At 34.0% G+C, this 27,279-nt stretch overlaps 1 protein-coding gene and 1 long non-coding RNA gene across 7 annotated transcripts in view; one reads left to right on the top strand and one right to left on the bottom strand.

Annotated features, from left to right (window-relative positions):
• Positions 1–17,595: 17,595 nt before the first annotated feature.
• LOC112325180 (uncharacterized) lies at positions 17,596–18,629 on the bottom strand. The gene is made up of 3 exons (XR_002979242.2): positions 18,513–18,629; positions 18,200–18,272; positions 17,596–17,735 (listed from the first exon to the last, which is right to left on the bottom strand). It is a non-coding gene; the product is annotated as an uncharacterized LOC112325180 (long non-coding RNA).
• Positions 18,630–20,417: 1,788 nt separating this feature from the next.
• LOC7455257 (metalloendoproteinase 2-MMP) overlaps positions 20,418–27,279 on the top strand; it is a 39,226-nt gene continuing 32,364 nt past the window's right edge. Inside the window, exon 1 of one of the 6 annotated variants that reach the window (XM_052449612.1) lies at positions 20,418–20,686. In XM_052449612.1, coding sequence (XP_052305572.1) covers positions 20,474–20,686 — 213 coding nt within the window. In that variant the 5' untranslated portion in view covers positions 20,418–20,473. Of the gene's footprint in view, positions 21,035–27,279 lie in introns of all 6 variants that reach the window. The other 5 variants (XM_052449614.1, XM_052449615.1, XM_052449613.1 and 2 more) reach the window with 5 other exon arrangements.

Here is a 27,279-nt window from a genome sequence, read left to right as displayed (position 1 = left end):
TAATCCATCTACTTTATGAGTTAATTGATTTTTATAGTCAAATCATAATTGCAATTAAATAGATATCAAGAGGAGATATATATAAATCAAAACATTTATTTCTAAAGTGAAGATATTCATTTTTCATGAAAGATTTTCTCTTTAATCTCTATCTTGAAGATGGCCCTAATTCCCTATCAAATTCTATAAAAGATATTAAAGTTTGATTCCTTAATTTTTTTTTATATAATTTGATGAGAGGGAAGGGGGACTTCTAAAGATTATCCTCTGAGTTTCCAAAGGTAATATCTTTTGCTATTTTTTAATTTTATTTTCAATTGACAAAGACAAATTATTTCATAGTATGAAGGGAGTTTCTACATTAGATTTTGAAACCAATTCAAAGGACACCAATTCAATGTTATTTTTATCCATTTTAAATTTTTTGAGTGATAAAACTTACCTTCTTTGAGTTTTTTTTTTTATATTTATATTTCATAATAATATAGCATCATAAATATCTATTAATTTTTTTTATTAAAAAATATTACCAATAAAATAAAAATCGTTAATATGTTAAATAAATTGATTCATTGTCATGAAATGACTTGGACGTAAAATATTCTTTTTAATAAAAAGAATTAATGATAACTGAAAGCTGCATCACCCTGAATCAGAGAGCAAACCATTTGGTACGTAATGGAAAGGACAAACGATAATGAAGCTAAAGACGATAGACTGACTTCCTGTTGCATTTGATGGTAGGGCTCTCTCGGCGCCATTCACAGCCAAAACCCATAGACTTCCTGTTGCCATGACTGCATCGACGAGATATCAAGAGTCGAACGAGGATCAAACAAAAAATTTGATGCAAGGAAAGATCGGAGATGGAGATTAATGTCCGATATTTTCCACACCTTACAAGAGAAAACGGTCCCATGAAGACGATAATGCATTTGATGGTAGGGCTCTCTCGGCGCCCTTTACGGCCAAAACCCAGACTTCCTGTTGTAGACTGCATCGACGAGACATCAAGAGTCGACCGAGGATACGACCAACCTCTCGTTTCATATATATTGTGTTCCAAATGAGATTGGGAAAGTTTTGAAATTTTTTTTATTTAAATTAATTTTTTTTTATGTTTTTAGCTTTGTTTTAATTTATCTATTAAAAATAATTTTTTAAAATAAAAAAATATATATTATTTTAATATATTTCTAAATGAAAAACACTTTGAAAAACAATTATTACCATATTTTCGAACACCCACTAAATATATGAAGTCTGAATACCAAATCCCATAGACTTGCTAATGACCATGAATTATTATTTTACCCTTACATCATTGGGTTCCAAACTGCTAGCTCAAGAGATCAAATAAAAAAAAAAAACTAATGTAAGGAAAGATCGGAGATGGAGATGGAGGGAACAATTCCCTTCGCCTCTGAAATATACCAATAGACATGAACTGTCGGTATTTCTATCGGTGTGAAGTTCCATGGACAATGCCAATGGAGGGGAACAATTCCTTTCGCCTTTAGAATACACCGACGAACACTAACTGTCGCCATTTCCATCAATGTTATACATAATGAATAGTACCAGGGGAGGGGAACATTTCCCTACGTCTCTGGAATATACCGACAAACACTAATCGTCGGTATTTTCATCGGTGTTATGTACAGTGAACAATGTCCTGGGAAGGGGAACAATTCCTTTCACCTCTAGAATACACCAACAGACACGAACCGTTAGTATTTCCATCAGCGTGAAACATTGTCAGATGTCAGATTGTATTTGTATTATCTATCTATCTATCCATCCTGCAAATACTTAAATTGAAACCTGCAAACACAACATAATAACACGAGTTCACATAACAATAATAAAATAAATACTTCTTTGCAGATAATTTAATCAATAAATATTATATTATAGTTTATGACATTACACTTTCATGTTTTAATAGTTAGTTAGAATTGTCTTCTTCTTTTTCTTAATTGACTCATTATCAGCTCCATCACAATCTTCTATGTTGATATAATTGTCATCATCATCTTCATTGATTTGTGCTTGTCCGCTAGAGCTCAGAAGAACATTCAACTCCTTAACGTCAACCTCAACAAAAATATTATCAAAGATGTGAAAATTTGAATTTTCTTCAAAGTCAATTGATGGAGCAACTCAATATAGCTCAACCAACTTACTAACTTGAAAGACATCATTTCCCATATTCGAGTCATCATTCTTATCCTGAACAACCTCGACACGACCCCTCGGTTTGGTTTTCAATATTGATAACTAATCAACTTTTGAACAATCATTTCTAAAGAAAGTGGTATATGTGTAACAAACTTGTTAGCATTGCTTGGTGAAAACAAAGACATCGTTGACACTGCAAAGTCTAGCTTTTGAGTTAATTTTGATTAATTGATCTAGTTCACTAAATCTTTTATGTGTTACTTCAGTAGTAACTAATGAATACTAATTTTTATTTTACAGAGAAAAATAGATATCAAGAGGAGATATAAATCAAAACACTTATTTCTAAAGTGGAGATATTCATTTTTTAAGAAAGATTTTCTCTTTAATCTCTATCTTGAAGATGGGCCCTAATTCCCTATCAAATTCTATAAAAGATATATTAAAATTTGATTCCTTAATTTTTTAATATAAAAGATTGACTTCTAAAGATTATCCTCTAAGTTTCCAAAGGTAATATCTTTTGTTATTTTTTAATTTTATTTTCAATTGACAAAGACAAATTATTTCATAGTATGAAGGGAGTTTCTACATTAGATTTTGAAACCAATTCAAAGTACACCATAATTCTCATAAAAAGAATGAAAGCACTAGCTATTCACACTCCATTTGTTATTTTTATCCATTTTAAATTTGTTGAGTGATAAAACTTACCTTCTTTGAGTTTTTTTATTTATATTTATATTTCATAATAATATAACATCATAACTATCTATTAAAATTTTTTATTAAAAAATATTACCAATAAAATAAAAATCGTTAATATGTTAAATAAATTCATTCATTGTCATGAAATGAATTGGCCGTAAAATATTCTTTTTTATAAAAGAATTAATGATGACTGAAAGTTGCATCACCCTGAATCAGAGAGCAAACCATTTGGTACGTAATGGAAAGGACAAACGATAATGAAGCTAAAGACGATAGACTGACTTCCTGTTGCATTTGATGGTAGGGCTCTCTCGGCGCCATTCACAGCCAAAACCCATAGACTTCCTGTTGCCATGACTGCATCGACGAGATATCAAGAGTCGAACGAGGATCAAACAAAAAATTTGATGCAAGGAAAGATCGGAGATGGAGATTAATGTCCGATATTTTCCACACCTTACAAGAGAAAACGGTCCCATGAAGACGATAATGCATTTGATGGTAGGGCTCTCTCGGCGCCCTTTACGGCCAAAACCCAGACTTCCTGTTGTAGACTGCATCGACGAGACATCAAGAGTCGACCGAGGATACGACCAACCTCTCGTTTCATATATATTGTGTTCCAAATGAGATTGGGAAAGTTTTGAAATTTTTTTTATTTAAATTAATTTTTTTTTATGTTTTTAGCTTTGTTTTAATTTATCTATTAAAAATAATTTTTTAAAATAAAAAAATATATATTATTTTAATATATTTCTAAATGAAAAACACTTTGAAAAACAATTATTACCATATTTTCGAACACCCACTAAATATATGAAGTCTGAATACCAAATCCCATAGACTTGCTAATGACCATGAATTATTATTTTACCCTTACATCATTGGGTTCCAAACTGCTAGCTCAAGAGATCAAATAAAAAAAAAAAACTAATGTAAGGAAAGATCGGAGATGGAGATGGAGGGAACAATTCCCTTCGCCTCTGAAATATACCAATAGACATGAACTGTCGGTATTTCTATCGGTGTGAAGTTCCATGGACAATGCCAATGGAGGGGAACAATTCCTTTCGCCTTTAGAATACACCGACGAACACTAACTGTCGCCATTTCCATCAATGTTATACATAATGAATAGTACCAGGGGAGGGGAACATTTCCCTACGTCTCTGGAATATACCGACAAACACTAATCGTCGGTATTTTCATCGGTGTTATGTACAGTGAACAATGTCCTGGGAAGGGGAACAATTCCTTTCACCTCTAGAATACACCAACAGACACGAACCGTTAGTATTTCCATCAGCGTGAAACATTGTCAGATGTCAGATTGTATTTGTATTATCTATCTATCTATCCATCCTGCAAATACTTAAATTGAAACCTGCAAACACAACATAATAACACGAGTTCACATAACAATAATAAAATAAATACTTCTTTGCAGATAATTTAATCAATAAATATTATATTATAGTTTATGACATTACACTTTCATGTTTTAATAGTTAGTTAGAATTGTCTTCTTCTTTTTCTTAATTGACTCATTATCAGCTCCATCACAATCTTCTATGTTGATATAATTGTCATCATCATCTTCATTGATTTGTGCTTGTCCGCTAGAGCTCAGAAGAACATTCAACTCCTTAACGTCAACCTCAACAAAAATATTATCAAAGATGTGAAAATTTGAATTTTCTTCAAAGTCAATTGATGGAGCAACTCAATATAGCTCAACCAACTTACTAACTTGAAAGACATCATTTCCCATATTCGAGTCATCATTCTTATCCTGAACAACCTCGACACGACCCCTCGGTTTGGTTTTCAATATTGATAACTAATCAACTTTTGAACAATCATTTCTAAAGAAAGTGGTATATGTGTAACAAACTTGTTAGCATTGCTTGGTGAAAACAAAGACATCGTTGACACTGCAAAGTCTAGCTTTTGAGTTAATTTTGATTAATTGATCTAGTTCACTAAATCTTTTATGTGTTACTTCAGTAGTAACTAATGAATACTAATTTTTATTTTACAGAGAAAAATAGATATCAAGAGGAGATATAAATCAAAACACTTATTTCTAAAGTGGAGATATTCATTTTTTAAGAAAGATTTTCTCTTTAATCTCTATCTTGAAGATGGGCCCTAATTCCCTATCAAATTCTATAAAAGATATATTAAAATTTGATTCCTTAATTTTTTAATATAAAAGATTGACTTCTAAAGATTATCCTCTAAGTTTCCAAAGGTAATATCTTTTGTTATTTTTTAATTTTATTTTCAATTGACAAAGACAAATTATTTCATAGTATGAAGGGAGTTTCTACATTAGATTTTGAAACCAATTCAAAGTACACCATAATTCTCATAAAAAGAATGAAAGCACTAGCTATTCACACTCCATTTGTTATTTTTATCCATTTTAAATTTGTTGAGTGATAAAACTTACCTTCTTTGAGTTTTTTTATTTATATTTATATTTCATAATAATATAACATCATAACTATCTATTAAAATTTTTTATTAAAAAATATTACCAATAAAATAAAAATCGTTAATATGTTAAATAAATTCATTCATTGTCATGAAATGAATTGGCCGTAAAATATTCTTTTTTATAAAAGAATTAATGATGACTGAAAGTTGCATCACCCTGAATCAGAGAGCAAACCATTTGGTACGTAATGGAAAGGACAAACGATAATGAAGCTAAAGACGATAGACTGACTTCCTGTTGCATTTGATGGTAGGGCTCTCTCGGCGCCATTCACAGCCAAAACCCATAGACTTCCTGTTGCCATGACTGCATCGACGAGATATCAAGAGTCGAACGAGGATCAAACAAAAAATTTGATGCAAGGAAAGATCGGAGATGGAGATTAATGTCCGATATTTTCCACACCTTACAAGAGAAAACGGTCCCATGAAGACGATAATGCATTTGATGGTAGGGCTCTCTCGGCGCCCTTTACGGCCAAAACCCAGACTTCCTGTTGTAGACTGCATCGACGAGACATCAAGAGTCGACCGAGGATACGACCAACCTCTCGTTTCATATATATTGTGTTCCAAATGAGATTGGGAAAGTTTTGAAATTTTTTTTATTTAAATTAATTTTTTTTTATGTTTTTAGCTTTGTTTTAATTTATCTATTAAAAATAATTTTTTAAAATAAAAAAATATATATTATTTTAATATATTTCTAAATGAAAAACACTTTGAAAAACAATTATTACCATATTTTCGAACACCCACTAAATATATGAAGTCTGAATACCAAATCCCATAGACTTGCTAATGACCATGAATTATTATTTTACCCTTACATCATTGGGTTCCAAACTGCTAGCTCAAGAGATCAAATAAAAAAAAAAAACTAATGTAAGGAAAGATCGGAGATGGAGATGGAGGGAACAATTCCCTTCGCCTCTGAAATATACCAATAGACATGAACTGTCGGTATTTCTATCGGTGTGAAGTTCCATGGACAATGCCAATGGAGGGGAACAATTCCTTTCGCCTTTAGAATACACCGACGAACACTAACTGTCGCCATTTCCATCAATGTTATACATAATGAATAGTACCAGGGGAGGGGAACATTTCCCTACGTCTCTGGAATATACCGACAAACACTAATCGTCGGTATTTTCATCGGTGTTATGTACAGTGAACAATGTCCTGGGAAGGGGAACAATTCCTTTCACCTCTAGAATACACCAACAGACACGAACCGTTAGTATTTCCATCAGCGTGAAACATTGTCAGATGTCAGATTGTATTTGTATTATCTATCTATCTATCCATCCTGCAAATACTTAAATTGAAACCTGCAAACACAACATAATAACACGAGTTCACATAACAATAATAAAATAAATACTTCTTTGCAGATAATTTAATCAATAAATATTATATTATAGTTTATGACATTACACTTTCATGTTTTAATAGTTAGTTAGAATTGTCTTCTTCTTTTTCTTAATTGACTCATTATCAGCTCCATCACAATCTTCTATGTTGATATAATTGTCATCATCATCTTCATTGATTTGTGCTTGTCCGCTAGAGCTCAGAAGAACATTCAACTCCTTAACGTCAACCTCAACAAAAATATTATCAAAGATGTGAAAATTTGAATTTTCTTCAAAGTCAATTGATGGAGCAACTCAATATAGCTCAACCAACTTACTAACTTGAAAGACATCATTTCCCATATTCGAGTCATCATTCTTATCCTGAACAACCTCGACACGACCCCTCGGTTTGGTTTTCAATATTGATAACTAATCAACTTTTGAACAATCATTTCTAAAGAAAGTGGTATATGTGTAACAAACTTGTTAGCATTGCTTGGTGAAAACAAAGACATCGTTGACACTGCAAAGTCTAGCTTTTGAGTTAATTTTGATTAATTGATCTAGTTCACTAAATCTTTTATGTGTTACTTCAGTAGTAACTAATGAATACTAATTTTTATTTTACAGAGAAAAATAGATATCAAGAGGAGATATAAATCAAAACACTTATTTCTAAAGTGGAGATATTCATTTTTTAAGAAAGATTTTCTCTTTAATCTCTATCTTGAAGATGGGCCCTAATTCCCTATCAAATTCTATAAAAGATATATTAAAATTTGATTCCTTAATTTTTTAATATAAAAGATTGACTTCTAAAGATTATCCTCTAAGTTTCCAAAGGTAATATCTTTTGTTATTTTTTAATTTTATTTTCAATTGACAAAGACAAATTATTTCATAGTATGAAGGGAGTTTCTACATTAGATTTTGAAACCAATTCAAAGTACACCATAATTCTCATAAAAAGAATGAAAGCACTAGCTATTCACACTCCATTTGTTATTTTTATCCATTTTAAATTTGTTGAGTGATAAAACTTACCTTCTTTGAGTTTTTTTATTTATATTTATATTTCATAATAATATAACATCATAACTATCTATTAAAATTTTTTATTAAAAAATATTACCAATAAAATAAAAATCGTTAATATGTTAAATAAATTCATTCATTGTCATGAAATGAATTGGCCGTAAAATATTCTTTTTTATAAAAGAATTAATGATGACTGAAAGTTGCATCACCCTGAATCAGAGAGCAAACCATTTGGTACGTAATGGAAAGGACAAACGATAATGAAGCTAAAGACGATAGACTGACTTCCTGTTGCATTTGATGGTAGGGCTCTCTCGGCGCCATTCACAGCCAAAACCCATAGACTTCCTGTTGCCATGACTGCATCGACGAGATATCAAGAGTCGAACGAGGATCAAACAAAAAATTTGATGCAAGGAAAGATCGGAGATGGAGATTAATGTCCGATATTTTCCACACCTTACAAGAGAAAACGGTCCCATGAAGACGATAATGCATTTGATGGTAGGGCTCTCTCGGCGCCATTTACGGCCAAAACCCATAGACTTCCTGTTGCCATGACTGCATCGACGCGACATCATGAGACCGAGGATACGACTAACCTCTCGTTTCATATTGTGTTCCAAATGAGATTTGGCAAGTTTTGAAATTTTTTTATTTAAAATTAATTTTTTTTATGTTTTTGGATTCATCTTAATTTATGGATCAAAAATAATTTTTAAAAAATAAAAAATATTATTTTAATATATTTCTAAATAACAAATACTTTGAAAAACAATTGCTACCACACTTTCAAACACCAACTAAATATATGAAGTCTGAATACCAAATCCCATAGACTTGCTAATGACCATGAATTATTATTTTACCCTTACATCATTGGGTCCCAAACTGCTAGCTCAAAAGATCAAATAAAAAAAATTGATGTAAGGAAAGATCGGAGATGGAGATGGAGGGAACAATTCCCTTCGCCTCTGGAATACACCAACAGATAAGAACTGTCGGTATTTCTATCGGTGTGAAATTCCATGAATAGTGCCAATGTAGGGGAACAGTTCTCTTTGCCTCTGGAATACACCGACGAACACTAACCATCGTTATTTCCATTGATGTTATACATAGTGAATAGTACCAGGGGGAGGGGAACATTTCCCTGTGTCTCTGGAATATACCGATGAACACTAATCGTCGGTATTTTCATCGGTGTTATGTACAGTGAACAGTGTCATGGGGAGGGGAACAATTCCTTTCACCTCTAGAATACACCAACAGACACGAACCGTTAGTATTTCCATCAGCGTGAAACAATGTCAAATGTCAGATTGTATTTGTATTACTTATCTATCCATCTTGCTAATACTTAAATTGAAACTTGCAAGCACAACACAATAACACGAGTTCACATAGCAATAATAAAATAAATACTTCTTTGCAGATAATTTAATCAATAAATATTACATTATAGTTTATGGCATTACACTTTTGTGTTTTAATAGTTAGTTAGAATTGTCTTCTTCTTCTTTAATTGACTCATCATCAGCTCTATCGCAATCTTCTATGTTGATATCATTGTTGTCACCATCTTCATTAACTTGTGCTTGTCCGCTAGAGTTTAGAACAACATTCAACTCCTTAGTGTCAACATCAACACAAATGTTATCAAAGATGTAAAAATTTAAATTTTCTTCTAAGTCAATCTATGAAGCAACTCAATATAGCTCAACCAACTCACTAACTTGAAAGACATCATGTCCCACATTCGAGTCATCATTCTTATCCTGAACAACCTCGACACGACCCCTCGGTTTGGTTTTCAATATTGATAACCAATCAACTCTTGAACAATCCTTTCTACATGAAAAGGTATATGTGTAATGAACTTGTTAGCATTGCTTGGTGAAAACAAAGATATCGTTGACATTGCGAAGTCTAGCTTTTGAGTTAATTTTGACCAAACCATGATGAGAATCTACTCTAATTCCTCTGTCAGTGATGTCATACCAATAACATTTGAATAAAAAGACTCTATTATGCTCGCTATGATATTGCAATTCAATTATCTCTTTTAATTTCCTATAATAGTCAACTTCAAACTCACTAGAAGTTGATCCCTTAACATAAACCCCATTGTTATATATCTTTCTAAACTGCCAATATTCTTCAGTATGACAAACGTATCTATTGACAAAATACTCATTGTAGCACTTCACCTATCTTTCAGGACTTAGACTTAGTAAAGACAATGTAGCATTGACAATGCCTCCCGGTTTATTAATCCGGCACATCAAGTACAATAATGAACAATGAATGAGAATTTTATAATGAAATTAAGTATCCTAAGAGATAATGAGTTTGTGATAGTGATAAATTGTTCATCTTATAATCAAAAGATTTGGGATTCGGTTTGTTGTGAGTTATTACACTGTAAATATTGGCGATGTTGTCTACGAAGTATTCAACAATGTATGAGTTTGTGATATTACTAGAGATAAATAGTACATTAATAATAAAGTTTAAGTGGTATACTTATTGAATAAAAGGTCTCAGTTTATCGTAGTTAAATAACACATAATTATGTGCTTGTCTGACTTTTATTTCAGACAAATATCTTCCCCCAACCGCATTTTTTAGTGCGGGTCGTCCAAGATTGGAGACTATTTACAAGTTCTCACTCAAATGCACTTCACCACCACCATCATGCCTTAGAACACAATTGATTCTTGTTCTCAAATGAAGCTCAAAATAGTAGGAGATAAATGTTGAGATCACCTCATATGGTAAATGTATGTGTAGATGCTCCATCGAGTCAAAAAATGATGGAGGAAATATCATCTCAAGTTTGCATATTATCTGAATAATATTCGTTTTAGGCCTCTCAATGTGATGTGTCTATAACTTGTTAGAGCATATATCTCAAAAGAAATGACTGATCTCTATGAGTGCATCTCATATCGCATTTGACAATAAATCATGATAAGCTAATGAAATGAGTGTTTGCAGAAACATGTGGCAGTCATGGCTCTTCATTCCATACAATCTGCAATCCTCCAAATTAACCAACCTTGATATGTTCGAGGCATGTCCATTGGGAAAACGCATACTTTAAATCATTGGTAGACTAGTAGTTGTGCATTCTTGTTTAAGGCGAAGCTTGCTTTGGGCTTTGCGACCTGTGACCCAGCATAAACCAACTCCATATTTTTACGGTGATAAAACAACATTATATCCATTATGGCTTTGATGTTGTCCTTTGTCTTCCCCTTCACGTCCATGATTGTGTTGAAAATGTTCTCAAACATGTTCTTTTTTATGTGCATGACCAAGGTAATGGCGGAGGAGATTGGTCTTCCAATAAGAAAGCTCTTATAAAATACTTTGTTTTGCCCAATTATAGGTCAAACCAAAACCCGGAAACTTCTGCTTACCGAATTAGAAACCAAACACAATGTCACCGTACTTTGACACCACATCATACAATTCTTCACCAAAAAGACGCGGGGGTGCAACATCATTTTCAATTCATTCACTTTAGAAGCAATGACATAAGTTTTTATAGTAATATAGCATGATTTGTTTTTAATCTTCTTTAGCTACAATTTCTTACTGCCTCTTCATAGGTGTTCCTCGTACTATTTTGCCTATAAATAAATAAAAATAGAAAAAGAAAATAAGGATTACTTCTGGTGTTGATAAGAAGAACGATGCTTTGGGTTATGAAACTAAGGCCACTTACTTGATGATTATTTTGAATATACTTCTAGAAATTGATGTTGCCATAGATCTTAATTTGAGTATGGTTATCATTTAAAATCTCAATCGAAACTAGTGTGATACCCTGGAAAATTGAAATAATATAATTAATTAGGTATTGTATTATGCCCTTTTTATTTATTAAGGTTATTATAGGTAATAATGTGTATCTTAGTAATTAAATAATAATTTACAGTATAAAAAAATAAATCATTGAGTAACTTACACTCTATTTTTGTTAGACAATCAAAATCTACATAAACAATGAGATGGAGAGGAAGATCAAGAAGGAGACTTGATTTAGGGCCAAAACGTTTTTGAATTTTGATTTTATACAACCTCATTTTAAAAAAATGCCTGGTAACAATTCAAAATTAATTAACTTTTATATAGAATTATAATTCATATGTGCTAACCTCTCAAGCCACATATGATAAGAATCAAGCCAGTAAAAAGATGTTGACCATCCTTATTTACCTAAATATACATTGTCTAAATAGTTTTGTCTTTATTAAATTTATTTTTCATACACTTGACATATATATTATTCTTATATCTTATAGATAATATAAAATCCTTTCTTTCTAATGTATTCACATATTTTCTGCATTAATTATGTAGGTACCATATTGTTCTCTCCATGAAACCAATACTTTGTAATTTATTTAGCATTGTTCTTTTTACGAGGAAGACATAGGATAGATTCTGTGTTTATTAAGGTGTCAATATAAGAGCAAAGGACTTGTTAATTAACTTTTTTTTTTATGAGGTTAAGGAAAACCACACAAGATTGAGACAAGATTAATCAATGGGCTGAAAATTTAAAAGTAGATTGTTGAAAAACATTGGAAATCATAAATACCTACAAGACAATTATTTTTTAGCGTTAAAGATCCTCAAAAACTTAAGTTATCACAAATATAAAAGGAATAAAGCCTTTCAGGTTATGTAGTATATTTGTTTGCATAATTTAAAGGAGATGCATGGCCTGTTTAAAAGTATGGTTGGGGTTGCGTTTTAAATTATTTTTTGTTTGAAAATTCATCAAAATAATATATTTTTTTATTTTTAAAATTTTGTTTTTGATACTAGTACATCAAAACGATTTAAAATACATAAAAAAATAATTTTGAAGAAAATATTTTCAAAATTTACTGAAACTTTGGTGCAAACGCAACCCTAAACAGGGCCGTAATGATGTAGTTACGAATAGGAAAAATATGTACTAAGAAATTTGTTATTGGAAGTTGCCTTACCTGGTGGTTCATGGATATTTATATAGTCATAAATCATGCCAACTTTTATGGAATTAAGGATAAAGTGTGGGAAAAATAATATGAAACCTACATTAGTTGCAATTACTTAGGATAACAGTCTCTCCTAGTTGGTAATTCACTGTTGAGTAAACAAATGATGTCATATAGGTTATCCACTGGTTATGGGCATCCCAAACACCAATCTATAAGCCCAATTATAATAGGAGGACATAAGAGCATTAAATGCTTGATACCAACTATACAAAGAGTTGATGGAATAATTTTGGGTTAGGCTTTTCCTATCCTAGCTTCTGTTTTGGAGTTGGTTTGTCCCTCTACCCGAGTGTGTTGTTGTGTTGGGCTATATGGAAACCTTAGGTTTAATCTAAAAACTAGGATATTATAAGGTAATTGGGTCAATTAGACTTCTTAGGGTTTGATACTTTTTCAATCTAATAAAGTAATGGGTCACATCATATGCCTAGACCTAAAGAGATCACTTAATCAATCCAATAAAGTAACTAGCAGTTTAAGGCAATTATGTGTTCAAATAGTGGTACAAAGAGCTGAAGATAATTGAGCTCATCAATGAGCCGAGGCTTATATAAGAACATAAACTACCCTTCACTTATTCTACCTATAAACCATAAATTAGACCTAAATTTGTCATTAAACCACCAAAAAAGCCATCATAAAAACCACTTTCTTCACTTTATAGCCATTACAAAGGTGTTTTGAAAGAGTTTTAAGCTATAAAAAACATTATTTAAAGGAGTTCCAATCCATCTTGATAGGTGTTTGCTTTGATTTTTTTACAATCAGAAGAATAAAGATTGTGTATGGTCAACAACTTTTCCTCAAAAGGTAGGTTTTGTCAAAACAAGCTTTAGTGGATCACTCTTAGTATGATGGATCCTACACACTTCTACTTTCTTCCTCTATAAACTTATCATGCCCACAACATCATCCTCTTCCTCCTTCTCTATTTGTAAAGATCCAAAAGTCATCAATTATATCACCTTCTGGTGAAACTCCTTACATCCCTCAATGTTATGTTCCATCGGTTTATGGAACCTACCAAAACCATCATCCTTTCTTGGACCTGATCTATTTTTCGCTGGAAAATACTCGGCTTGCATCAACATGTCATATAGCCTATCCATGTTTATCCTTAAAACTTGCTATTTCTTCCCTCTATACTCCATAGTAGTTACTCCCCCATTACTGGAAGCATGATCGGTAAAAAGGGTTGAAATTGATGTTGGGGGTATCTTCAAAAGTTATTCATCATGCCTTGAATAATGGCAAGAGCTTCCTTTCGAATGTTGAGCAAGTGTATGATGTGGCCAGGATTTCCAGCATGATACTCATAGGTCAATTATGGCTTGTACCAACTTGGGAAGGGAGGCTTATGCTTAATAGTTTTGCACACATTTCCCCTAAGGGCATTGGTAAAGGTGGGAGTTGTTCTTAGTTTCTTTGGTATGTTCTTTTTGGGTTGTTTTCAGTTTGGTTTTTTGATAGGTTGGTGGGCTAGTTTACTGGGAAAGACTTGGCAAAGCTTATATTGGGTACTTTGGGAAACAGGGCTTGGTAGTTTTGGATGTGATAGCTTTGGGCTTGGAAATCCTTTTTACCCTTGTACCTTTCTTTTATATTGCTTACCTCAACATCTTTTTTCCTCCTAGTAAAACCTTTCTTCGTGGTTGGTTTTCATATTCTGTCGGCTCTTATTCCTTACTCTATTCTCTCATCAATAACCACGACATCATAAAAGTGTTGGGCAGAGCTACCCATCAAGCACTCATACTACAAAGATTTGAAAGTATTGGCGAATAAAGTCACCATTTCTTTTTCTAACAAAAATGGTTATACATGCATTACCTTGTTTTTCCATCTATGAGCATACCCCCTCACTGTTTCTTTGTTTCCCTTATCCATCACTATTAAACTCGTTCGGTCCAGAGCAATGTCAATATGGAATTTGAATTGCCTTAAAAAGGCATCAACGAGATCACTCAATTTCTTAGCCCTTGTATTATCTAAAGTCATATACCAGCTTAATGCCGAACTAGTCAAGTTGTCTTGGAAGAAATGGATGATCAACTTGTCATTATGTATGACCTCCGTTATTTTTTTGTAATATGACCTCAGGTGTGTATTAAGGCATTCTAACTTCATGTACTTGACGAATTCTGGCATTCCAAACTCCTTGGGTACCATTACATTTGGTACTAGGTATATCTTAGTTATTCTAACCAGGTCATAGACGTCAAATTCCTCAACAACTCTAAACCTCTCCTCTCAAGCAACCCACTTATCTTGTTTAGGGTGACCAAAAGATTTAAACCCATGGGATTTCCCCATAGTTAGATCTATTATGATCGGCACTTAAGCATACATAATTGAATGAGTCATTGGAATGTTTGTTGTTCAACTCTTTCTTGGCAATAATTGAAATCGGCTTTCAATGTCTCAAATTTGGTATTGTTTTGCATCCAACTTGTTCTCAATTCTCTTCGCTCTTTCTCAGCTCGGTTTCTAGCCACTTTTTCCTCTCTCAACTGCTTCTCTAAAGACACGACTCTTTTATCTTTTTCCATCAACTGTTACTCCACAAACTTCCTTAGTTTCTCTTCAATGAAGAATTGTTCCTCAAGGGACATCCTGAGGGCTTTACTGGTGCCCAATTATACTTGGACCTTTTCCATTGTTCTCTTAACTCTTCCTCGTTGTTAATCCTTTTTCTCTTATTTAGTTCAGTGGCTTGTGAAGTTTCGGTTTTGAATTCGAGATTCATGAGGAAAGTCATCAATGATAGATTTCTCCACCTCGGGTATTTTTCACTAGTAACTGGATCTCTCAAACCATTTAATTCCTTTTTTTTTTATCAATACCAGAAGCTTCCAATCTTGCTTGATGTTTTTCATGACTTCTAAAGCGGATTGGTCTTTAAATAACCCAGAGAATTGTGATAATTTAGTCGTCCTTGGCACATGTTGTATACCCCCAAGTTGTCTTGCAACCAAAGCAGGCGCGTAGCTAACTTTGTTTGTGCTGGCTATGGAGGGCTTGGTTGTATTCTTAGAAAGGCTGCTCAGGACTAGAGATACCACTATCATCGGAGGTGTCAGCACGAGAGTATTACTCTTTATGCTTTGATGATGACCTTATGATATTCTGCCAGGCAAACATAGATTCAATGGGTTTTGTAAGGAGGGTTCTGGATGACTTTGTTGTGTTATTAAGGTTGGTGATCAACCTAGAGAAGATTCATGTTTTTATATCAGGTATGGATGATGATTTGAAAGCATCTATTTTCGATCTCTTGTGTTTCAGGTTGGGCTCCTCGCCAATCAGTTACTTGGGGGTTCCTTTGATTACTACCCGACTAAAACGTAGTGACTGCATGGCTTTAGTTGAGCAGATTCTCTCTAAGATCAGGTTATGGACCTCGACATCTCTTACATATGCTGGTCATTTGTAGCTGATCAAATTCGTTCTCTTTTCCATCCAAGTATATTGGTCTACTATAGGGGTGATCATTTTCGGTTTTGTTCGGTTTTTACCCATAAAAAACAACCAAACCGAAAAAAAAACCGACCCGAAACCGAACCGAAACCGGCCCAAACCGACCGGTTTCGGTTCGGTTTTTGATGCCCAAAACCGAAAAAACGTATATGCATTTTTTTGGGCTTCGTAATGGGCTTTATTATGGGTTTTTAATGGATTTTTGATGGGCTTGCAATTAATGTTGATATTGTCTAATTTTCTTTGAAGATCCAAAAGTATATTTAATTTTTTTACCCCTAAATATTCATTTGTATTAAATTATTATTGTCACTCTTATGTTTATTAAGTTTTTTTGCCACTGAATATTCATTTATATGAAATTATTAATGTCAATCTTGTGTTCAATATATTTTTTACCTTCCTAATATTTTTCTGCTTCCAAAAAATTTAAATAACACACTCACAATCACACACTAATAAGTTAAAATTCAAATTACAAACCATTGCCTTCAAAGGGTTTAAAGAAAAAACAACAAATACCATTATCATAAAACACAAAAGATATGTAATAAACCTTTGCTATCATGTTATCAGTTGTTCCCAACAAGTTGTATATTAGTACACCAAGAAAACCCAATAGCAAGCTGTCATTTGAATGGAGCATTCTGCACAAGCATGCGAGTGAATTCCTAACAGAATCAATGCATCATCATCTACCACCAAAAAAGAAGAAACTAAACATAAGGCATGGAATATAAAATAGCAAGAGTGTTTTAATTGGTGAGTGACACCAGTCATATCTTAACATGCAATCATTATCATTGCAATAAAATCACCTCTTCCGTATATAAACTTCACCCAACTCACCATTGCCCAAGTAACAACATAATCAATACAATTATATGATAGATCTGCATTTTGATAACAAGGAAAGGAACACAGAACAACTTGAAACCATAGCAGTTGGATGCATGATTTTGGTAAAAACAAGGAGAGTTTTATAAGTAAACCTTAAGAACAATCTCAGATTTGAAGGTACCATAGTTCACTCACCTCGGATACTCTTCTTTCAATGGCTGCTTCAAGACATTGTATAATCCTTTGTCTCTTAGCCTTTAATTTTATAGGGACCCATCAATATGCTTGATATAATATTCCTACAAAAGAATCCATAAATCCATGAACCAAAAAATCAATTGCAAAAGCGGTCATCCCTAAACACATTTTGTTAGCACTATCAACTTCAAGAAGTATTCCATGTTTGTTAACACTATCAACCTGTAACACAATGAAATATTTAGTACCCAAAAAACAACAAGAATGATGGGCAAGACTGAAGAGCACACACCCACCAAAAAAAGACACCAAAACTCTTACCCTTATGACAGTAGCATTCTTGCAAGCTTCATTATCAATCACAACCCTGACATAAAAAAAAAAAGAACTGAACAAAATGGATGTAAATCTATTTTCACTTCAAAATCTAACATGTTGAAACTTTAGCATTGAATGAAACCTCAGCTTTGCCATAATACTCAGATTATGGTTGCAATATATCATCACATTTATGAATTCTTTCAATAAGCCAAAATAAGTGGCAATATACATGCATGCTGGTAAGAGCTGTTATGAACATACTTACAAAACATTAACACTTATATATGGCTCAAAATCAGGGCTAGACAAGTTAACAGTAAGGTTCTGCATCAATAACAAAACCTGTAAGACACCAAAAAGAATTATATACAGAGCACATCGGGATAATCAAGAAAATTAGAATGTGTACACACCAAAGTTATTTTAAATAACACCTTGATGGGAAAAATTTAAGGTCACTTTCTCTTAGAAAATTAAAAAAAGAAGATGATGAATCTGCATAATACATACCTGGGTGGATTCAATCTCCTAAAGAGTTTCTCATATTCATCATCCATGTCATTTGAAAAGCTCATGTTGACCTCTGTAGAAATTAAAAATTTTGAAGAGGAAAAGGCAAAAAAAACTATGAGAACAAAACCAGCCAATAAAACCAGAAGTTGGTTTCTTGAAGAAGAACCATGACCAATGACAAGGTAAATAAGAAACACACAGATCCCACATCAAAAATCCTTGACAACTGAAATAAAACACGACTAATCACCTCATCAACAAAAACCCATCACCCAAAAACAAAAGGAGAGGAGAGGAAATTGATGCTTACCCATTGATGCTTCTGTGATGTACTCGTACTAAACGAAAGAACTTGTCTGAGTTCTCTCAAGAACTTGTCCGATAGGCTAAAATATTTTGGAGAGGCGAGAGGGAGAGCCTATAGTACTGGGGTGGGTGCTCTGGTTAGGGTTAGCAGAGAGGGAGAGGGGGTGGGACGGCGAGTGATTTTTAGTTTGTTAGGGTTAGGCAAGAGGGGAAAAGTTTCTATTTATACTAGTGGTGGTTAGGGACCTTTTTTTGAACTGGTTCAGTTCGGTCCGGGTTAACCGGTTTCTGCATTACAAAACCGAAAACCGAACCGAACCAAAATTTTTTCTAAATATTCTAATCAGTTTAATCGGTTTTTTTTCTCGGTTCGGTTTTTTCGGTTAATTTTTCATCGGTTTTATCGGTTTACTCGGTTTATTGGTTTTTTTGCACACCCCTAGTCTACTATGTTTATCCTTTCTTAGGAAGATTGAGGGCATGCTAGTTGTTTTTCTCTAGAAGGGTTCATCTACTTCCCCTTTAAGGGTAAAGGTGGCTTGGGCTTTGGTTTGCTATCCTTTGCAGGAGGGTGGGCTTAGGATTAAAAGGGTTAAGACTTGGAACAAAACAGCTATTGTTAAGCATATTTAGAGGCTACTTTCAAACAGATTATCAGTTTGGTCAGCTTGGGTTCATTCTGTATTGCTCAGAGGGAGGTCATTTTTGGCATGTAAGGCTACCTTTGGTATCTTTTTGGTCATGGCGAAAGATTCTTCAGAGTCAAGATTGGTGTAGAGGTATGTTTGTCTCTTACATTGGTGATGGCTCTCTGCTGACTAGATTATTATTTTCCATATGGACAATGTTTTAATGACTTTTTATCTTTCTTGACTTTATCATCTACTGGATTGTCTTGGTATGCAAAGGTTTCAGACATTATTAAGGATGGTGGTTGGGACTTTTCTTTAGATAGTTAGGACCTCCAGCAAATCTGGGACTGCATTAGATTTCACCTCCAGTTAGCTCTTCGAATCACTATGTCTAGACAAGTCATTATATGGGGAGGTTCATTATTGATTCAGCTTGGGAGGTACTTCGAGATACTAGGCCCAAGAATACTATGCACCATCTTATGGCTTGCCTTTTTGGGTCATCTACACATTATGAACAAGCTATAGACTTTTTAGATCATCATCTCTGCCATATGTATCTTGTGTGGTTTACACGTGGAAATTCATGATCATTTATTTTTTGAGTGCTCCTTCTCAACGACATTATTTAAATGAATTAAATAAAAAATGATATATTAAAAAAAAAATACTATATTTAATCATTCAAGACTAACAATGATGAAAATAAAATTATTGAAATGATAAATAAAAATTTGATTCAATTTAGGATTAGTCATTTAATAATTTAAATTTATGGGACACCGAAGAGAGATGTACTTTCTTTCTCTTTTTTTTTTTGGATTAACGTGGGTGTCCGGGCCAACTTAATTGTGCGCACCTCGACTAATCTCACGGGTCTTGAAGTTAACGATCATGTAAGTCTCTAGTAGCCTTGAGATTTGTGGAACTCGAACTGGTGATATCTGGGGAGCAAACTCAGGACCTGACCCGTTGAGCTACACCTCTCAGGGTTAGAGAGATGTACTTTCTCAATAGTAGAAGTTGTTGATTTTGTTGGCTAATGATATCTAATAATAACCATATAAATGAAAGTTAAACTCAAATATTTAGATAGTAATTTCATTGATTACTATGAAAGAAAATAAATCAATTAGATGCTTGATGGACAAATGTACGTAGTTTGAAAGTAAGTAATCAGAATTAACAAAAATAAGGACACTCGTAAATCTCAAGACATATTCTATAGTCCTAATGCCAATACAACATACTATATGTCTATAAATAGCCATCCGATACTAGAATTGAAAGCCACAACCCACGTCTTTAGCCATTCTCCGAAACAACAAACGATATGGCTCCTAAACTTTCCCAACTTTTATCAGCAATCCTCGTTATCTTTTCTATCCAGTCCTTCAGAGGTCAGGCAAGAACCTTGAAACCCGAGCATCGGCAATCTTTTAGCAGCTTCCTTCAAGGGCTGGAGGGGGTTCAAAAGGGCCAAACTGTGCAAGGGCTTGTTGAGCTCAAACAGTACCTCAAAAAGTTTGGGTACTACCCAAGTGATATCACTCTCACAAGCAGTGATTTTGATGACCACTTGGAGCTAGCACTCAAAACATACCAAGAATATTTTCACCTGAATGTTACTGGTAACCTTGACTCTAGTACCATACAACAAATGATGATTCCACGATGTGGAATGCCTGATATCATAAACACTCCGTCCACTAAACCGAACAGCACTACATCAAAACACAACAAGTTCCACATGGTTGTTCATTATGATTTCGGGACACGAAAGTGGCCACCTTCCAAGTATGCTCTGACCTACAGATTTGGCTCGGGTGTCCAAGTTGTTGGTTCGGACACCTTGAGGTCGGTCTGCTCAAACGCTTTCCAAACATGGGCAAAGGTTTCTCCATTCACTTTCCAGGAGGCGACTGACGGTGCATCAGCAGATATTGTAATTGAGTTCTTCAGCGGCGATCATGGGGATCAGGATCCTTTTGATGGACCAGGGAAACAACTGGCTCATGGTTTTTTTCCACAAGACGGCCGTCTCCATTACGATGCAGACGAGAACTGGAGCACTGACCCCGCAATGGATCAAACTGACCTGGAATCCGTTACTGTTCATGAAATAGGACATCTGCTTGGCCTTTATCATAGTAAAGATCATCCCGAAGCCATCATGTATCCAACGATAGCACCTGGAAAGAAGAAAAGAGATCTCGCCCAGGATGATATTGATGGGATACATGCCCTCTATTCCAATTAATTAATTACGCAACAACTCAGTAATAAACTATATGCAGTATAAGTTAAGGAATTACTAGAAAATATCATGGCAGTTGAAAGCTGGCCTCAATATCTCATACTCTAAATATGTTATATCTTCTACATATTTGAAGAGCCTTTTTATTGTACCAAAATTAAAAAGAAAATAAATAAAAAAGGCTATAGATTAAGTTATTATTGTACGACATGTTAAATTAGATCCTCTCTCTAATGCATGTTCCTTCCATGTCATGTTAAATTGTGAATTCAAAATAATTTATCTACCTTCTAAACAATTGTTAAATAGTGCTGTCGATATCCAAGTGTTCCACTTTTGGGACAATGTATAGTGATGCACCTTAGGTAAGTCTCTAGGAATTGATTCACCCTCTCGGTCATACCATCCATTCGAGGATGATAGGAGGCGTTTAGTAACAACTTTATGCCCAAATGTCTAAACAATTCTCTCCAGAACAAGCTTGTGAAAATTTTATCTCTATCAGTTAATACCGTGGCAGGCAAGCCATGTAACTTATAAATGTGATCCAGAAACAATTTAGCCACCTCTTGAGCTGTGAAGGGATGGGCTAATGTGATAAAATGCCCATACTTCGTAAATCGATCAACAATGACCATAATGGTATCCTTGCCTTCTGACCTTGGAAATCCTTCTATGAAATCCATGGTTATATCCTGCCAAGAACCACTTCGAACTGGAAGAGCCTGTAACAATCCAAGATAAGGGACCCTTTCGGCCTTAGCTTGTTTACAAATGTCACAGTGTTGAACTATTTCTTGCACTAATTTCCTCATAGAAGCCAGTAGAAGTGAGCCTTAAGTCATCTGTATGTATTTTGGATCCCAGCATGTCCTCCAATATAGGAATCATAGGTAGACTTGATGAGTTCTTCCTTTAATAACCCTGCAGATCCAATAATAACTCTCCCCTTATATTTAATCACTCCTTCAACATACAAAGTTGAGAGATTGTGCAGCATCTACCAGTTTACTCCTCATCATATCCTGCAACTTGGCATCGTCTTTATAAGAGGCATAAATCTTGTCATACCAGGAGGGAGTTATTTGTGTTATGGCGGTGAACCTTCCCCCTTCCATTTTATTTCCTTGACAGCCTTCTTCCCCCTGCATATTCCTCCTAGATAAGGCATCTGCAGCCTTATTCTTCTTTCCTTTTCTGTACCTGATCCGATAGTTCAACCCCCACAGCTTAGTCAGCCCCTTCTTTTGTATAGGAGTGTGAATTTTCTGATCAAGTAGATACGTCAGACTTTTATGATAAGTTTGAATGACAAACTGATCTTGTTCCAAGTAATGCCTCCACTTGTCGACTACCATTAGAATAGCAAGGTATTCCTTCTCGTAAATGGATAGCCTCAAGTGTTTGACTCCCAAGGCCTTGCTAAAAAATGCTAATGGTCTTCCTTCCTGGCTAAGTACTGCTCCAATTCCAGTATCACAAGCGTCTGGTTCCAGCACAAACGGTTTGGTAAAGTCCGGCAAGGCCATGATTGAAGCCTTACACAATGCTTGTTTCAGGTTGCGAAAAGCCTCTAGTGCTCCTTCATGCCAAATGAAGTTATTCTTCTTGAGCATATTTGTCAAAGGCTTGCTAATAATACCAAATTTCCTAATGAATTTTCAATAATAACCAGCTAGGCCAAGGAATCCCCTTAGCTTCTTAATGGATTTTGGAATTGGCCACTCCTGTACTGCCTGTTTCTTCTTAGGATTAGTGGCTACCCCTTCAGCTGAAATTATATGCCCCAAATACTCTACTTGCGGCTCTGCAAATGTGCACTTGAATCTCTTCGCATACAGTTGGTTAGTTTTAAGAGTGTCCAAGACTTGCTTCAAATGACTGATGTGTTCTTTTAGAGAGGAACTATAAATGAGAATATCGTCAAAGAATACTAAGAAATTTTTTCATTCAGCAGTCGAAAGTCTACACAAAAACGCCATGTGTTGTCCTTCTTCTTCACCAAAAGAATAGAAGAGGCAAAGGGATTAACATTGGGTTGTATTATGTTGTTGTGTAGCATCTCCTTGACCATCATTTCGATCTCCCCCTTTTGAAAGAAAGAGCTCTTATATGGTTTGCAATTAACGGGTTGAGCTCCTGTTGTTAGTGGAATTCTATGATCATGTTTCCTGGTAGGTGGCAATGATGTTGGTTCTTGAAAAGCAACTGCATAGTCTGCCAATAACCTTGTTATTTCTGCATTAGCAAGTACCTGATGTGGTATTGTTGTTACCTCTACCAGAAAAAACTGCCCCACCAACCATATTGTCGCACGTGTGCGGCGTCGCGACGATCGTCCACCATTCACAACGAAAATGGTAAAGGTCTGTCTGGCAAATATGGAGAGACAAGGAATTCTTGTCTCTTATCAGTAAAATATGGACTGGGAGTCGCCACCTAGTATTTTGGTCACTAGGAACCCTAACTAGTCTCAGAGATCGAGTACGGAGACTGGTTGCGTAAAGGGAAGGTATTAGCACCCCCACTACGCCCTACCTAAGGTAAGCTGCATTGTTTTAATGTTTGATAAAAATTATGGTCTTGTTGTGTTTTCTAATTGTTGGTCCGTCTAAAGGGTCAAGAAAAGCCCTCTTCAATAAGAAGGTTCTTATCTTATCGGGTACAAACCTAACTGTTCTATGTTGTCAAAAGAAAATACCTTTTTAATATCGGGAATACGTTTTACGTATAAATTCATAATCCCTGATATTAAAACAAAACAAAATAAAATTTTTGTTGTTTTTTAAATTTTGGTCAATGTTCTCTGGACTTTAATAAACTGGTTATTAAAGCCAAAATGCATGCTAAAACATTGTTTTTTGGTGTATGAAAAACACAATATGATTTTTTTTAGCTTTGAGACTCTTGGCCGTATGCACAAAAACATTTTTTCTATTTTCAATTTTTTTTGTATTTTTGGAAGTTTTGACGAAAACCGGGTATTTTAATACCAGATTTTGTATTTTTAATGACATAAAAATATATTCCAATACTAATTAATAAAAAAGGCATAAAAATACGCGAGGAAATAGTACAAATCCCAAAAAAACTGGGCCTGGCCTAGCCCAAAAGAAACTAGGCCAGAATCGGCCCATAGATAGCTTGTTACTGTGTTGTGCGCATAGTAACCAGTGAATTACCCCACGCATATAGCCTTCAAACCAGATTTATGCCTTTCCTTCCAAGTAAATAGATGCTAGTTCTACCCACTACTGAAATGGAGTTGAGTTGAGGCTAAAAAACTTCTTGCACCTCCTTAACCAACCCCTAGGATTATCTCCTCGAAATGTTGTCAGATCCATCCTTGGAAGAGCAGCATTATGCACCACTCTCTACTGCTCCTGGCCATAAGTTTGATCTCCCCTAGCAGGACCTTTTCCCCTTGATAACATTCCTTCAAGACTGCCGCTTGCTAGTGCCTGTAAGATTCCTCTAGAAGTGCTTCCCACATCCTTCCCTGTCATCTGATGAGCAAGGAATGTTTGAAATTGATTCGACAGTGTTTCAATTTGAGCACTAATCTAATTAGTCTTCCAACTTTAATTGTTCACCGAGTTGTTCCTGCCATTTGTTTTGTTGATCGACCAGGGATTCTTAGAGTTCTTGTTGAAGGATTTGCATTCGCTCCTCCAATTTCTTGCAGTGTTCTTCAATGTTTTTCAGCTTATGATTTTTCATCATAGTGTTAGATCTTAAGGCTCTGATATCAATTGTTAAGATCACTTAACAAATCAAGAAGATGAGGCTAAGAAGCAGAATGATATTAGCAGAGAAGAGAGAAATGAAATCGAAATTGTACTAATCCAACTAACTCAAAGTGATTAACAAACTCTGCTAACCGAATGTACTCCAACTAACTAAAAGAATATTAATAACTAAACAGCAGGTTGTGTGCTCCTGGCGTCTCTACTTCCCGCTCCTTCTTGCCTCCCCATAGTAGTCTTTTTCTTGTTGCAACATCTCCCACTATTCTGTCATCCAGATACGTAACACTCTCATGAATCTTGATTCTTGGGGAATTCTTAGTAATTATTCATTTTTAATCTCCATGATTTAGCTTTGTTGCTTTTGCTAAGCTTTCTGATGTTATTATCTACGGCTAAAGTCTGCTGCTGCTGCTGCATTTAGGATGCAAAATTTGTTTAGGTTCCGTGAATTGTCAGAGTTTGATGACAAGAAGCGAAGCTGTCGTAGACGTCTTTCCTATCACAACGCAAGGCGACGTAAGCCACAACCTGAGGCAATCTGGTTCAGTTCAGCAAGGCCATCATCATCATTTTATGGTGCATGCTTCAATTTCAAAGGTTTTAACTGTCGTGTTCCAAAAATAATTGATTAAATCTTATAAGAATCATTAACTGCATCTGATGTTTTGCTTGTTATTATGGCTATTTGTTTTTATATTTCAAAAGGTTTTTAAAAAAAAAAAATTATTTTTTTCTTTACTTCAAATTATTGATGTGTTAATGTCAAAATTAATCTTTTAAAAATAAAAAATATTATTTTGATGCATTTTCAAGTCAAAAAACACTTTAAAAAATAATTACCACCTCACTTATAAACACCCATTTTATGTCTGTGAAATGCCAATTAACTACCTTCTGGCTGACTCACTTTTTAATTCTATAATCAAATAGCTATAATCTGGAACCCTAGTGAACATTGATATCATAGTTATAGTTATTATTTGTGTTATATTATATATGATAATATTTTCTTATTATTATTTTTAAATTTTTATTTGACCTAGGATTTTAAATGTATTTTTTAAAACTATATATGACGGGAAAGTAAAAACACAATAAAACTTTACAATTTTTTTTTCCTTTCAAATATCCCTTTACAGTGGTGAAGAATAAGACGAGGAATATGATATAGATAAATATTAAAAAAGAGGAAGAGGAAGACAATATCCAGCTCCTAATCTCTTCGAAGATCAGTTTTCCAAACAGAATCTATGATGACTACATTCTCTCCAATACCGCAAAGCAAGTGGTGCTTTAAATTAACCTAGCTAGTGGCACGTGTTTTGCATGAGGTAGGATTAATTTATATATATATATATATATATAATTGTTGCTAATATGTGTTTTAGCAGTATTTCTTGACAAAATTTGAAAAACAAAAGTAGTAAGATGATCCATAATTAACTTAACCAAGCTACATTGTAGGTATGATAAAAAATTAAATTTGATGGCAAAAAGAAAAATGTATTTACAGGTGTTGTTAATGTTTTAATGAATTTCAATTAAAATCATAGACATTTTGAGTTTAGCCCTCTCCTAGCTTAGGTGTTAAGCTAAATTGGGTTAGATTTTACTTTTATATGATCCAATCAACTAAGTAAGTTAAAGTTTGATCTAATCGACCTAGTAAAAATCTAGTTTGACTAGAAAGAATTGAAGACATCAACATTTTAACATTGTTCTTCAAATATTAAGACGATGATATCTTGAATCAACTCCAGTATACATGCCAAACAAATGACTCAGTGAGGTCTAACAACTTTATTTTATAAAATCATATTTTACTTAATTCCACGATAATAGAAGCGCAAGACAGCAATCAAATAATTTTTAAAAAAAATTATATGATTAGATTTAATTATATGTATAGATTTATAAAGGTTCTGAATAAAATTATTATTATTTTAAATAATTTACACTTAATAAAAGTTTATTTTGAATAATACAAGCTTTCTCTCAAGAAACACATCATACAAATTCCATACAATATGACTTTCATGTTGTCGCACGTATGCGGCGTCACGATGATTGTCCACTCAGAGAATTCTTGTCTTTTATCGGTGGAATGATGGAATGAAAGTCGTCACCTAGTGT

This window comes from Populus trichocarpa, chromosome 19 (genome assembly GCF_000002775.5).
Source record: "Populus trichocarpa isolate Nisqually-1 chromosome 19, P.trichocarpa_v4.1, whole genome shotgun sequence".
Classification (NCBI taxonomy): domain Eukaryota; kingdom Viridiplantae; phylum Streptophyta; class Magnoliopsida; order Malpighiales; family Salicaceae; genus Populus; species Populus trichocarpa.
This window is presented reverse-complemented; position numbering and strand designations above follow the sequence as displayed.